The sequence below is a fragment of the Odontesthes bonariensis genome, chromosome 16, assembly GCF_027942865.1.
Source record: "Odontesthes bonariensis isolate fOdoBon6 chromosome 16, fOdoBon6.hap1, whole genome shotgun sequence".
Classification (NCBI taxonomy): domain Eukaryota; kingdom Metazoa; phylum Chordata; class Actinopteri; order Atheriniformes; family Atherinopsidae; genus Odontesthes; species Odontesthes bonariensis.
This window is the reverse complement of record NC_134521.1, coordinates 4,748,311-4,761,923: the sequence shown is the minus strand read 5'-3', so window position 1 is coordinate 4,761,923 and position 13,613 is coordinate 4,748,311. Positions and strand designations below refer to the sequence as shown.

The following is a 13,613-nucleotide window of genomic DNA, read 5'->3' as shown; positions in this document are numbered from 1 at the left end:
TAGATCGAAGCCACTTTTATGCAAATAATGAGCATCCAGTCAAATCTAGCTGCCTTTATCATTATGAAAATAAAGTTTCCAAGCATGCTGCCACGTTTGTCTGGTTTGAAATCCAGATCTTATAAAGCACAGATAAAAGTGTTGTCCAATCTAGTGCAGCTTCCACTGGTGTTCCGTTTCAGAAAGGAAAGTTTCTGCCAATCATATTCAAAAACAAGTGGTCCAACCATCAAGCATCCACAGATGCCCCTTTGGAAACGTTCCGGGAATGACAGTGACAAGCATTTAGCTTCACAACCGATCCCATGCTCGTTCTGCTGCTGTCAGCGGGTAAATGGAAACGTTCTTGTGTAAACGCTTTGCGTGATTTGACCTGAATATTAAGCATCTTTAGCACAAAGTAATGCAAAGACAGAAGATGAAGCAGGTCTGCAGAACCCTTACAAACTAAAGAAATATTCCATCTCGTCCAGCTTCTCCTGAGCCACCTGAAACTCTTAAACTCCATCTTTCATGAGCTGCTTAGTCTCTGGTTTGTTGAGCTTCTTCCTTCTTGCCAGCCTGTGTGGGTGTGGCAGTCTTTGTTCTCTACATGCAGCTGTGGTTTATCGTCTCATCAGTTCTGATGTTTGTCTTCCCCAGGTTGATCTCAACTCACCGCCAGATCATTGTACGGCGGGTAACACTGGGCCGATTCTGACAGAGTCAGTCTGTGTTCTCTCGCTCTGGATCTTTTTGTCATCAGTTTCTCGGTTTTGCTCTTTGAGCCATCCTGAAAAGCTGCTACCCAATACTCACCGTTTCCTCAGTCCGTCTGGTCTTCCAAGAGAATCCTGCTTACCAGCGCACCAAGACCACATCACGGTCTACCTACTTCCAGGATTGCTCGTTCTCCGGTCTCTGCCTGGATCAGTCTGCCTGTGTCCAGTAGTGTCAGATAAACTAGTTCATCTTTTCAGTCTGCTTCAGTTTTATGCTGATCAGTGCCAGCATGCTCATGATAAACAGGTATAAAACTGTCTTGCCATGCTCAGACTGTGAGTGTTTAAGCAGTCTCACCACAAGCCACAACACTTGGAGGGCTTAAAGCAAATAAAGCCATAAATCCCTGCACATAACGAAGCTAAAATTGTTTTCAGCAAACTGTATCTCTGCAGTAGAAGTTGTGCTCACAGACGGTCTCCACTGTCACGGTTTCATCCAATTACAACTAACCGTCAGTGACACCCTCAGCATCTTTGCTTACTCTGTATATCCTCTCACACCACTTCTATCACTAAAATATGTATCAGACACAGAGCCAACTTGCATATTCAACGAGTCAATCTGACCCAGCGGTTTTACTAATCATAAATGCCGATCACACACACACATGCACTGAGAAAAACAAGAAAATACCAACAAGTTACTCGTTGACTTTGAGGGCATAATGCTTTCATTCAGATATGAGCGTGGAAAGTCCCTGCACAAAAAAAAAAAAAGACACTTTGTGCACAGCTACATAGCAAAACGTTTTGCTTCACAGTGTCATTCACTCGGATTTGGTATTATAGCAGCAAACAAGTCCAAACCCCCATTTTGATGATGTAAAGAAGTTTCAAGTTTAAGAACAGAAGTGATAGGCTGACCCTTTCTGGTCCTGAACCGGCAGGAGGAAAGAGAAAAAGAAATGACCATGTGGTCACGACGTGTCTCCGCTTTGATGCACTCTTATCTTGACACGTGAATTATAACAGATGCTAGCAGAAATAATCACAGACAGAAGTCTGGTCCTCGTCCACCAGCTGAAATCAGACATCAGACAGTCCACCTACAGTGATTTAACGTAACGGATACCGACATTCCCCATTTTCCAAGTTTTACACTACACAAAAGTTTAGATATCTATTCCACATTTAACTTGATACTGAAAGTTTTTACGAGGAGTTAATGGCTCTCAGTCTCAACATGGAAGAGCTATGGTACAGAGACACGTGTGTTCTGTCCTTTCTGAGCTCCATCAGCAGCCCACATGGACTGTTGCTTACATCTGCTATCTTTTCTCTTACAGAACATCTGCGGTTCACTGCGATAAAGGCCCAGTGGGAGGCGAGCTTAAGCCTGGTGGGCCACCGGCTTTGGAAAGGAAACCCTGGAGTTTTTTATTTCCTGCTGACTTCATTGAAAGGACATCCATGTAAAAAGGTGGAATCATTCAAGGTCATGCTGCCTTAAAGGTTAAACTGCATTCCACATTGCAATCTCCATGACTTTCAGACCTCCTGCCCCGCCCCGCGTCTCTTGTTCCCGCATCGGCGGTCAATTAAAATACCAAAAATGACGATTAAAAACATGTTATGTGATGAAATTGAAGACTACATGCAAGATCAGCCTGCTCAGCAGCTGTGGACAAAAAGGTCAGGTTAAAGTCAAAAGTTAGAATTCTGCATTGCTGTTTGGAATTTAAAACCTTTTCACATCACAACACCAGTAGCTTTCAGGATGTGGGAGAATTGATCCGTTCAGCAAACGTAATGCCATCTTGGGTAACAAGAGAGCTGCCGAGAAGTAACTGTACTCAATTCCAATACAGTGGCCTGAACTCTAATATAAAGCCATTAAGGTCTGGCCTTCATATTAGACGTTAGACATGAACACAGTTGCTTTTTAATGTTTTAATGCTTCGGGTTTCTTTGGGTTTGCAGAGGGTAAAAAGAAAGCAGCATCCAAACTCCTCACACACACACATAAACACGTAATTTAAATATCATCGGGGCAGAATATTAAAAGTTGTTGCCTGGCATTTAGTTGTGGATCAAATCTTTTCAGTGGGCCGACTTAATCTAAATAATATTTGATCACCATGAATTTTAGGGGCTAGTTGATTTTGAGGTTCCAGCTTGGCGCCGTACTGGTGGCAGCCCGCCGCAGTAGCTCTGGACATATTGCGTCTGTCTCTGCAACTTCTTGCAGATGAGTTAATGAGAAGATGGCGGGGATGCAGAGCAGGAACAAAACAGATTAAAAGGAACAGGATATTTGAACCTTTTCTGCCCTTGATCATCACGGAGTTGTGAGATCACTCATCGCAGATAAGATGGACAAGCTTGAAGGCCTGACTGAGACGCAGGAGGAATGTCAGAAATCATTTCTGTCACTCACACGTCAATTTAAGACAACTCTCTACTCAGATTTTTAGAATCTATGGAGTGAAGGAGGAGGATTACAGAGCTAGTTAAGAACAGATGGTCGGACAGAGTTTCCGCACCCCAGATGTTAAACTGTTGGCTGGGGATTCCTGTCCATGCTGTCTGCAGAGACAGTCCACCTGTGCTAACGCTGTGGGTGACGTCACCAGCTTAGTTGTTGCCAAACTACAAAAACAACACCTAATCAATTCACGGTGATCTCTGAGGATTTCAATCCCACCTCTCTCTGCCAAACATCGACTTTCTACATCTTTTTCAGCCAATTTTATTTTTTTATTCATTTCGTTATCTATCTACAACAACAGATGATGACATCCTCGATGATAATCTGTACTGCAGCGATATATCCTTTCCCCTTGGGGAATAATGAAGTACTACTGAATGCAGGCCATATCATCAACACCTCCGATGCGGTCTAATAAGTGTCAGCATCGGGCGCTTTAACCCAGCATGGGGTTCATCCCGCAGTGACAGTTCCTTGCTACAAATTTGCCCTTTTGACCAGAACTCAGTGTTGAATTAACATCTTGCAATGTAGATTCCCCAGTTGATGGAATAGTGAATATCTTAACCTCTTGACCCACCAAAGAAGCTTTGCAGCTACAGATAAAACGACATGTCGTGTCACCATGGGAACCATGCATTAAGCTGGTGAATCGAAATGGGTCATATATGTTTTTATATCTTAGCCTGACTGGCCAACAAACCCATTTTATAACCCACTGCTGTTATCTGATTTGATACAAACTGGAACATAAATTAGCCCAGGCCGATATATAATATAATAAATGGCTGATACAAGTTAAACACACTTTATACCAAGTTAAAGGTTTAGGAGCTTTTTGTGCAGCTGTCATGATATAAACAGCAGGCATGTATTAACTTACTGATTAATAATGTACTGGCAGCAGTCTCCTCTTGTCTTAACTGCAGTGGCTGTGTTTTATTCTTAATGTCTTTTGTATTTTTTATTACAAACCGTTCTTCTTGTGAATAAAGTGTAAGGTGATTCGCATATTTTCTACGTAAGAAAGGTCAAATGATGTGTAAAGTGGGCATTTCATGAGAGTGTGCAATGAGCCTGATAAGGAAAGCCCGAGGAAAGGTCATAATCGCCATCGTGGTACCCATCATCTCCGAGTGTACGTTTAGCAAACCAGCTAACGCACAGAAAGCCCGGCTGTGTTAAACTTGCTTCCGTCGGGTGTATTAATTTCAAGCTTTTGCACCTGTGCAGCTGCTTAGTTGTAGAACAGTGAAATGCGGCCCTGTGCTGGTCCTACTGTTTCAAGTTCAAATGTTTTCCCTCTGCCTTGAAAAAGGTCTCCGGCTCACCATTAACTGCAGTCCAAGTGGTCTTTTGCTACACTGATATCGCGCTTGTTGATATAATGACACATTTATAAACTATGACTATATATATATATATCAGTTTACATCAGCCGACCTCACTCGCCAAGGTGTTCCAGAATGCTTTCCAACCGACAGCGAGGGATCCAAAATACAGCAAGCAAAGACTGGTCTGGGCTTGTGATTGTGCATATATCTACCTGAAAACAACCCAAAGTTACCTTACCTTGTAGCTGCCATGCACTGTGGTTAATTGGGGCTACTGCCACTTTAAATATGTGTGTGTTTTATCAAATCACATGAAAACAGATTTCTACAGAGATGCTGCTGAGCCTTAATACATAGTTAGTGACAGCATATGTGAAACTGTGCACTGATGTTTTAAATAGTATCGTAGCTGTGCCAAAAATAACTGCAGTGATCTGACGGTGTCAACATCTGAGGCAATGTTATACAGAAGATAGGCCTCAGAGAACATTCTGCTTCCAATCACAGCAGTGATGATAGTAATATTTATTTAATGCTGTCATAAAAGAGAAGACGTGAATGATCTCCGACAAAAAAAACGTGCTGAGAAACCTTTCAGGAATATTAAATAAATATAATCGTTAGAATAATATAAAAGATCATCAAACCAAGAGTTTCTGTAGCATGAACCTGAACCCACGCAGGGCTCAGGATGCAAATCTCTTGACTTTGACACCGTGGGATTTGTGCGCTCACCATCCCTACCCCAAAGCCTTCGATACAACCGGTAGAGGAGCGAAAATCTACATAGGTGGCTATCAAAATTCCTTCGAAACATGTTGGGGAAAGAAAATGACATCAAAGTAATAGATGTTGCTTTCAGAGAAAAATGTTCACCTGTGTCTGGATGTGTGTGTGTGAGAGGTGGATTATCTTTTCTCTCAAAAGCTTAGAAGTGATTAGCAACTTGTGCAGCCTCAGAAGAACAACCACACCTCAGCCTTTCTGAGTCCCAGATCCCCCTCCACCAAACAGCAGGATGGATTAAACAATACAGCTGTCTTCCCTGATCCACTCCACAGTTTGTCTCCGCTACAGTTAGTCGCCTCAAGAAATCCTTCTCATTCGTCTTTTTTTTCCCCCGCTGTTTCGTGGCACCGAATGAGAATCAGATGTTTTGCAGAGGAAGGACGGGCCCCCACCCATCCTGCTTCGCTGGGGAGGTGGGATAGCATCTGTGTCCTCCGCACACATCGACAGGAAGTTTTAACATTCCACCCAACTTCCATCACTGGCCGGCAGCTGGGGCAGGGAATCTGACAAAGCCTTTTCATTACAGCGCACCAAGCACTGAGACGTGTCCATTAAGTTTCCACTTGGACTTACGAATAAGAAGCAGTTGACACTACGTATAAAAATGAGTGCACCAGAATTGGTTTTATCACCTGTTCTTGATTTGGCTCACGCTGCAAGGGATTTTTTTAAAGCTTAAAATGTAATATTAAGGCTTAGAAGACATCTTTTCCTGCTGCCCTGTCAAAAAGCATGACTTGCCCAAACAAAGGCGAGCCCCCTTCATCCCGAAAATTCCTTGACAACTGCTGCAAGCTTCCTGCTGGCATTTGATATGCTCCATTTCGTTCCCATGACCAAACTCCAGTCATGCTGAGCACTTGAGGGCTTGTCTCACTGACACTCTGAAGTGTTTCTCCACTCTGATGTGAAACTTCCCTCGCTCTCTGATCCAGCACAAGTGCCACAGACAGTCGAATGGGATTTAAATATAGTTTTGCTTTCTATGTCTCAAACTGTGCAGTAAGTGTTGTGTGTGTGTGTTGCTGCAATTACAAAGGAGGACAATGAGGAGCCACTGTGGGATATCATGTGTAATTAGTTTTGACCTTAAGTGGTTGGGATGCAACCTCTTCTTGGAATTTGGGCGAATTCTTCATTTGGCTCGGTTCACTAAACATTTTAAGACCTCTGAGACAATCCAAGCACAAATGGATGCCAGTAATATGTTTAATGCTGTCAGCCAGCTGTTTAAGGTCATAATGAAAGAAGTCCTATCAACGGAGAAAATGACTCTGGCATCATAACCACACTCATCTTGACCTATACCATATATCTTGACTGTGATCATCCACTGGCATCTCAGCAATACAAAACCAGAAACATCTCCCCTCCAGCCTCACTGTCTCCTTAGTGGTGGGATAAACTCACCCAGTTGACTCTGTTTTTCCCAGCATGTGGTTACCAGGTTGGACAGTTCCCTGTATTTCTCTGCCAATTGGAGTTTGCCGTTATTAAGGCGGGGTTGTCGGGCGAGACTCCCCTCGGCTATGCTCCGGTTGGTGGTCAGCAGCGTCTCCCTGTCCACTTGAAGCTCCTGAAACTGAACAAAAAAAAAAAAACAAGAAAAATCTCAAAGCACTGCGTCATTCTTCTCTTGTGCAGCTGGATAGATATTTACAGGCTGACGTGACGAAGCAGTCAGTCAGGCTGAAAAATTAACATACACATCGACCACAGAGAGACTGAGTCCACACAAAAGGAATCTGCTACTATTGCAAAGAAACTTCTCTGTTTCCAGCCTGTAAAATCTGTCTTTTTTTTAGTTTTAAGTATAGGGAAAAATATATAAACTGGGAAAATAAAGAGATTCATATTCATCAAATAATTCCCCTTAGGTATGCATCTATCACCTTCATTCTGAGGCCAAACAAACAATCTGACATAAAGAACCTTCTTCAGCAAGAACAACAAGATGAAGAGACCCTGAGACAGCCTTGGACTGTTGCAGCTCCAGCACGTTCAGACCAACTTAAATGCCGAGCACCTTTAAAAACTACCGGAAAGAACTGATGCTGTTATGAAGACAAACAGCGGCCATGCTGGGCTAACGAGGCGCAATTAATATTCAAAGAGAATTGTGCCAAAGCATCAGTGGTTCAGAGCTGCTGTTCAGCTGCAAGCACAGCGCACTCAGGGGCTGTGATCATGCTTCAGAGCAGTAAGATGTGTACATGTACGTGTATGCATCAGAGACCATGTCCTGTGAAAGCTCTGCTTCTCTATAGGTTCAGGAAAGTCATGATGGTGCCTTACAGAAAACTGCTGAGAGACAAGTTCGCGGTGCTTGTGCCCCTTACAACACAGCACAGAGATATTCGGGCAGCTGAGTGAAGCCAGAAATTGGAAGAAAAATGATGTTGAAGTGAGGCAGACAACCACTGGAAGCTGCCTGGTACAATCATCGTTGCAGGCAGACTACCTGTCTTGCATTAGATTCCCAGAACACGGAATCTACTGAATGTTAAGTGAACTGCTGAGGAGAACCTCAACTGTAACAGCTGAAGGAAGGAAGTGGGTGATAAGTCACATTCTCCACCCATGGCATTTAGACTGTTGTCCCAGTTTACTGTTACTATCCACTGTCAATCCATTGACAAACTGGGGTTTCTAAATTGATCTAAAAATAAACATTGTCATTGTCACGAACACTGTTGATGTTCGTCTGACAGCGGTTGGAACAAAGCTATGGGCAGATGACGCTGCTCTGCCACATATGGCACATGCTGCTGTGAAACAGGGATTTCTCATTACGTTTAAATGTTTCCTGCCTTCTGTGCTCATGCATTCGGGATGCAAGGCAAGGAGAGGAATTAAACCGAGTATAAACGGGGAAATGACAGGAAGGGAGCGACACAAGCCAAGCGTCACACCGTGTCCCACTAATTTACAGTCTGTTACTGACAAAAAACAGTAATTTTCCAGTCACTTCCACTGAAGGAAAACACGCCATTAACATCAGCATACAGACAGTGTTTATAATAACACTGACACTGCTTCATTTCTGGGTACTCCTCTTTTATTTCAGCAGAATTCGCTTATCGTATCATGCTGCAAACTGACAATGAAACATGAAATTAGTAGGTTAGGTATGATGTGTGATCATGGTGACCCCCGTTTGTCCATGTTCAGCAAATTGAGTTTACATGTAATAAAAGGTGCTACGTCAATAAAATGACCACTGCCACTGCCGTAATGATGCCTTTTTAAAAAAAACTGGTGACATATCAGATAAGGAAGCACTAAAAAAAAAAATGCGTGAGAATTAAGAGCACAGCATGCAGACATAACAAAGACAGTAAGTCCATAAAGCCATACTGGCTTAAGTGAACATAAATATTTAGTTTAAGCTCTGTGTGTAGTTGGTTGGGACAAATGTGCTGAATGCCCTATGAACAAACAACAACAACAACAACAACAAAGAAAGACAGCGTGAAATATGCATGCATTAAAATAGCGTGAAAAGGAGATCATTTTCTGACTGATCATTTTCTGTTGAATGCAGCCGTTTGGGGGTTGGGGGGGTTGGGAGAATGGGATATTTGGGGGAGGGGTGGGGAATGTCACACTGTCACTAGACCATAAAAGACATAAATTATTAAAATGAACGCCACTCCCTTCAGTCTTGCCAACAATAGAGTCAGAGCTGAGCTGTGTTGAAATGGCCGGTGTCTCAAACACAGACACAATACCACTTTGTGAGCTTCACAAAGTAAAAAAAAAAAAAAAAAAAAAAAAAAATGGGAATCCTCTCTTTTTTCCTCCATCAGTCTCAGCATTCCTGTGAGAAATACCCAGGCGGACACTTTTCTTGCTCAATTGCTCTCTTTCAAGAGTCAGTCACTTTAGGCCTGGAGCCTACTGCACTGAGCTCAGTGTTGTACGGTTGCATCTGTCTCACATTTTACGGGTCATCAAAAGGATGCATGAGCCTCAAGTTTGGAGGAATTTGCAGAATGTTCCCTGCAGTCATAAGAGGGTCCGTCTGAGTGCAGAAAAAAAAACAAACACGACAGATCTGCCGTCCATTCAAAGGGATAAAGATAACGCAGCCCGTTTCAGACGTGGAGACTGTTCATCCGGCCCATTTTCCTTCAACAGGAATCAAATCGGACACTGCGTTTCCCGCCTCTGCCGGCCGGCCCTGTTTATCCAACAACAACTACGACTGTCTTTGGGTTTTTGATGAATGGGCTGGAAAGGGAGGTTAACAGTGTTTACCATCCCTGATAAATGACACTCGGGGAGCACTTTGCAGTTAGAAGTCCTGCACTGAAGAAGACAAGGTGCAGGACTGTTGTTTTTTTGTGATCCAACTCATTTGGACTGAGGGTGCTTTTCTCTTATCCTCAGTGAGGCTGTTCTGCAGCTTTTTCTGATTTGTGAAAATGCAGAACAGGGCCATTTTACTGCTTTTTTTTGTATTCTCATCACCCTAAACTAGGTCCTGTATGGAAACTACAATAATTAGACTGCTCAAATCTGGATAGAATTATTCTAAAGAGGGTACAGAGTCTTTAAAACACATTGTATGTTGGTGCATTACGAGGGTGGGCAAACCGTTAATATAATACATCCATGGGGCAAATGGGTTTACCTTTGGAAAATGTGGGGGGGGGGTGAAATCATCTTGCTGTAAAAGTGGGGGTGTCGAAACACCCCCATCCCCCACGGGTGCGACGCCCATGACGTGTGGCTTGTTGTATATCAAGCAGGGACGCACCGATCACTTGGGCGGTGACTGGAATTCAATGATTTTATTTTATTTTTTTAGCTCGACCGGCTATGACCTGCAGATCCAAAGAATCCAGTTTTTGTTCTGATTGAGTAAGCGTACCATTCACTCATTTGCACGCTAGCACGTCTGCAGTGTGGGAAGCTTTCACTGTGAGGCCAGAGGATGCAGAGCTTGCGATTTGTGACTGCTGTAAGCAGGAAAAATCAAGCAGCAATCATTTTGGTGACAAAAACTGTGACTCTGTTAGGCTTTCCAAACAAAAATGACACACAACTGAAAGCTAATCCCTCTGCAGACATTTTGGGGGGTTACATTCTGACTGCTTTTCAGTTGGGTTTTACTGGTACAAACGCCTCGAGTGGATCCTGTAACCCGCCGCGACTTTAGAGAAAATGAACTATTCGTTTGTGTTTTTGGTTAAAAAGATTTTTTATACTGTCAACTGTAGTTCCTGAAAAAGGAAAGTCGGAATTAGCGAGGCAGATCTCTGAGAAAAAAGAACAAGCAGGCAGCAGCAGTCATGACTCATTTATATGTGATTTAACTTGTCGGTTTACATAACATTTGTAATTAACATGAGATTAATGAAGTGCACCGCTTTCACCAATTACACTGAGACCACGGAAAGATTGCGAAAGCATCAATTTCACAGACATCCGTGACCTAAAATAATTCAAATCTTGAGGTGCGCAGCTTAAATCCCTGCAGCTGGTTAAAAATCCACACAAGTTCTGCGTTATTAGATGATGACAAATAAATGGAAGCCTGGGTTAACGCTCACCCCTGAGCTCTGTACAGGTCTGACTCATTCTGCTAGACTCCTGCAGAACCATGCGCACTTCTTGTGATTCAACTAGTTTAGCTCCATCATCCTAATATACATGCACGCCGGTGGGTTTTAAATGTCATCTACTTTCAGCTAGAAATATACACACACAAAACAATATGAATGTCCTTTTCATTTTCTGAGCCAAATCACGAGACATTCAGCCTTCACTTTATTAATTACGCTGACTGTTAACGGTGCTACTAAAGATTCAGTGCAGTGGTTTGCAAACTGTTCCTGTAGAAAATCTTTTTTTTTTCTTTTTTCCCCCCTTGTTCTTAACTGTTCACTGCAGTGAGAACACATGGGAAGATGACTAAACCCATGCTGGTTATGTTTCACAGCTCACACGCTGTTATCACCCCACCCATGGCTGCAAAAAAAGCCTATTCAATTCCACTGAATGCCGATGGAAAGCCTTTTTTTCTCCAGAGCAAATCTCATAAATGGGGCCCATGAAAAAAAAAAGTTCAGGACCCCTTGGTTCAGGCTTTCTCTCTTCCTCCCTCTGTGTGTGTGAATGTGTGTGAGTGTCTGTTTGGCTCGCATAGGTCACGTTGTGGGGACATAAATATATTAATACAGTCACAGAGTGTGCTGTATAGCTGTATACATTTTAATATGAACAGTGGATTTAAAGCTAGGGCAAGGGGTGGGGGCCAGTTACAGTTATGGTAAATCTCCAGGAGATGAATGGAATGTGATAAATATCCTCTGAAATGATAGAAGGACTGTGTGAGAGGCTGTGGAACACAAAGAGGGATGCGGTGTAGTAGCTTGACGTCAGTAAGGGCAACACACAACCCTTCAAAATATCCTTTCTGAGTCTTGGGATTATTTTACTAGATTTTACCGTGAAGAGGACACAGGTCCAAGTCAGTGTTCAAAGTTGGAATTTTATCTATGCATGTATGTAAGTCTAGACATATTGACAACTTAAAAAAGCCATAAATAAGATTCTTCTTTCAAATCATCGTCTATGTCCAATCCAATTTTATTTTATAAAGCACTTTACAACAACCTCAGTTGACCAAAGTGCTGTGCACAAAAAATAAAAAACAAAGAAATTTAAAAGAATAAAATACAAGAATAAATTAAAAGGCACAAAACAGCTATATATATATATATATATATATATATATATATAGCTGTATATAGCATATATACAGATATATATGTATATATGATGCTTCCTCCACAACAAGCACGCTTTCTACATCACAATAATCACTTGTGCGGGCACCCACACAAAAGTCTCTTTGGTGTTTGTCTTTTACAATTAATGATTCCACCAGGAATATTATGGGACTGGGGCTCCCAGAAAACGAATTGGAAATCCGACCACTCGCCACGCAGACAATCGATGAGCCATGCAATGAAAAGCTGGCTTTGCTTTACACACTGTACACCGATTACTGAAGACACACACTCACCAAATAAAAAAGCGGCTGGGAAACGTTTCTTAATTGAGATCCAAAAAGAGGAGATTTGGCAATTAAAATTCAGCGCAAATTCCTCACGGCACTTTTGTTTCTTGGAGGTAACAGAGGATAGATACCCACCTTCTCATTGAGTCGAATGATTTGGTCCATTTTGTCGTCGTTTTGTAGAAGCTCCCTCAGCTCACTCGTGCTTAAAGCCCTGTAACCGTCAGGGCAAGTGTTTCCCTCCTTCAAGTTGGACATTTTCCCCTTCAAACTGCGACTGAAGACGGGTTTGGAAGCACAGAGTCCGCACCGCGGTTACATCCCGCTCACATTGGAATGCGCTGCGAGCTGTGTGCACGCGGCGTCAAGCAGTCAATGGTTACACTTCCGGTCCAAACCTTCAAAATAAAGGGGTTTTTTCCCCATTCTTTTTTTTTCAACCCCTTGTTCTGTCCAGCATTATGGCTGCAGAATTGTAATCTGAATACCGTTTTTAACCGTTTTTCCTCTCCCAAACAGACCAGGAGAAACTCCTCCATGCATTCATCTCCAGCAGACTCCATCACTGTAACGCTCTTTTAACTGGACTTCCCAAAAAGAGCATTAAACATCTGCAGCTCATCCAGAACGCTGCTGCTAGAGTTTTAACCCGGACTAAGAGATCTGAACACATCACAGCAGCTTTAAAATCTTTACTCTGGCTTCCAGTCAGTCACAGAATAGATTTTAAAAGCCTGCTGATGGTTTACATCTGTGATCTGTTCAGAGAATATAAAGCCAGCAGAACTCTTAGATCCAAGGACTCAGATCAGCTGGTCCAGTCCAGAGTCCAGACTAAACATGGAGAAGCAGCATTTAGCTGTTATGCTGCAAACAAGTGGAACAAACTGCCAGTGGAGATTAAACTTTCACCAAATGGAGACATTTTTAAATCCAGGTTAAAAACATTTATTTTCCCATGTGTCTATGCATGAAATCTGCACGATATCTTTTAACTTATCTAGACTGTTGCTTGTTTTTAAATTAATTTAAATGAATTTATTTGTTTCTCTTTATATTCTTTTATGTATTTTAATGCTTCTTCCACTCCCTGCTGCAATGCTTTTATTTTATGTAAAGCACTTTGAATTGTTTATACATTATACATTTATACAAATGTGCTATATAAATAAATTTGATTTCATTTCATTTATGCCAAACACATTTGCTATGCCAAGGGAAGCTTTATGAATGTAAAGCTCCCCTTAATGCCCATCAACTCCTCA

General features: G+C 42.3%; 1 protein-coding gene across 1 annotated transcript in view; it reads right to left on the bottom strand.

The window, feature by feature from the left end:
- vps37d (VPS37D subunit of ESCRT-I) overlaps positions 1-12,685 on the bottom strand; it is a 38,179-nt gene extending 25,494 nt beyond the window's left edge. Inside the window, exons 1-2 of the mRNA XM_075487454.1 lie at positions 12,484-12,685; positions 6,729-6,900 (exon numbers count right to left, since the gene is read on the bottom strand). Of these exons, the coding sequence (XP_075343569.1) occupies positions 6,729-6,900; positions 12,484-12,606 (295 nt within the window). The 5' untranslated portion in view covers positions 12,607-12,685. The remainder of the gene's footprint in view (positions 1-6,728; positions 6,901-12,483) is intronic.
- Between the last annotated feature and the right edge of the window lie 928 nt (positions 12,686-13,613).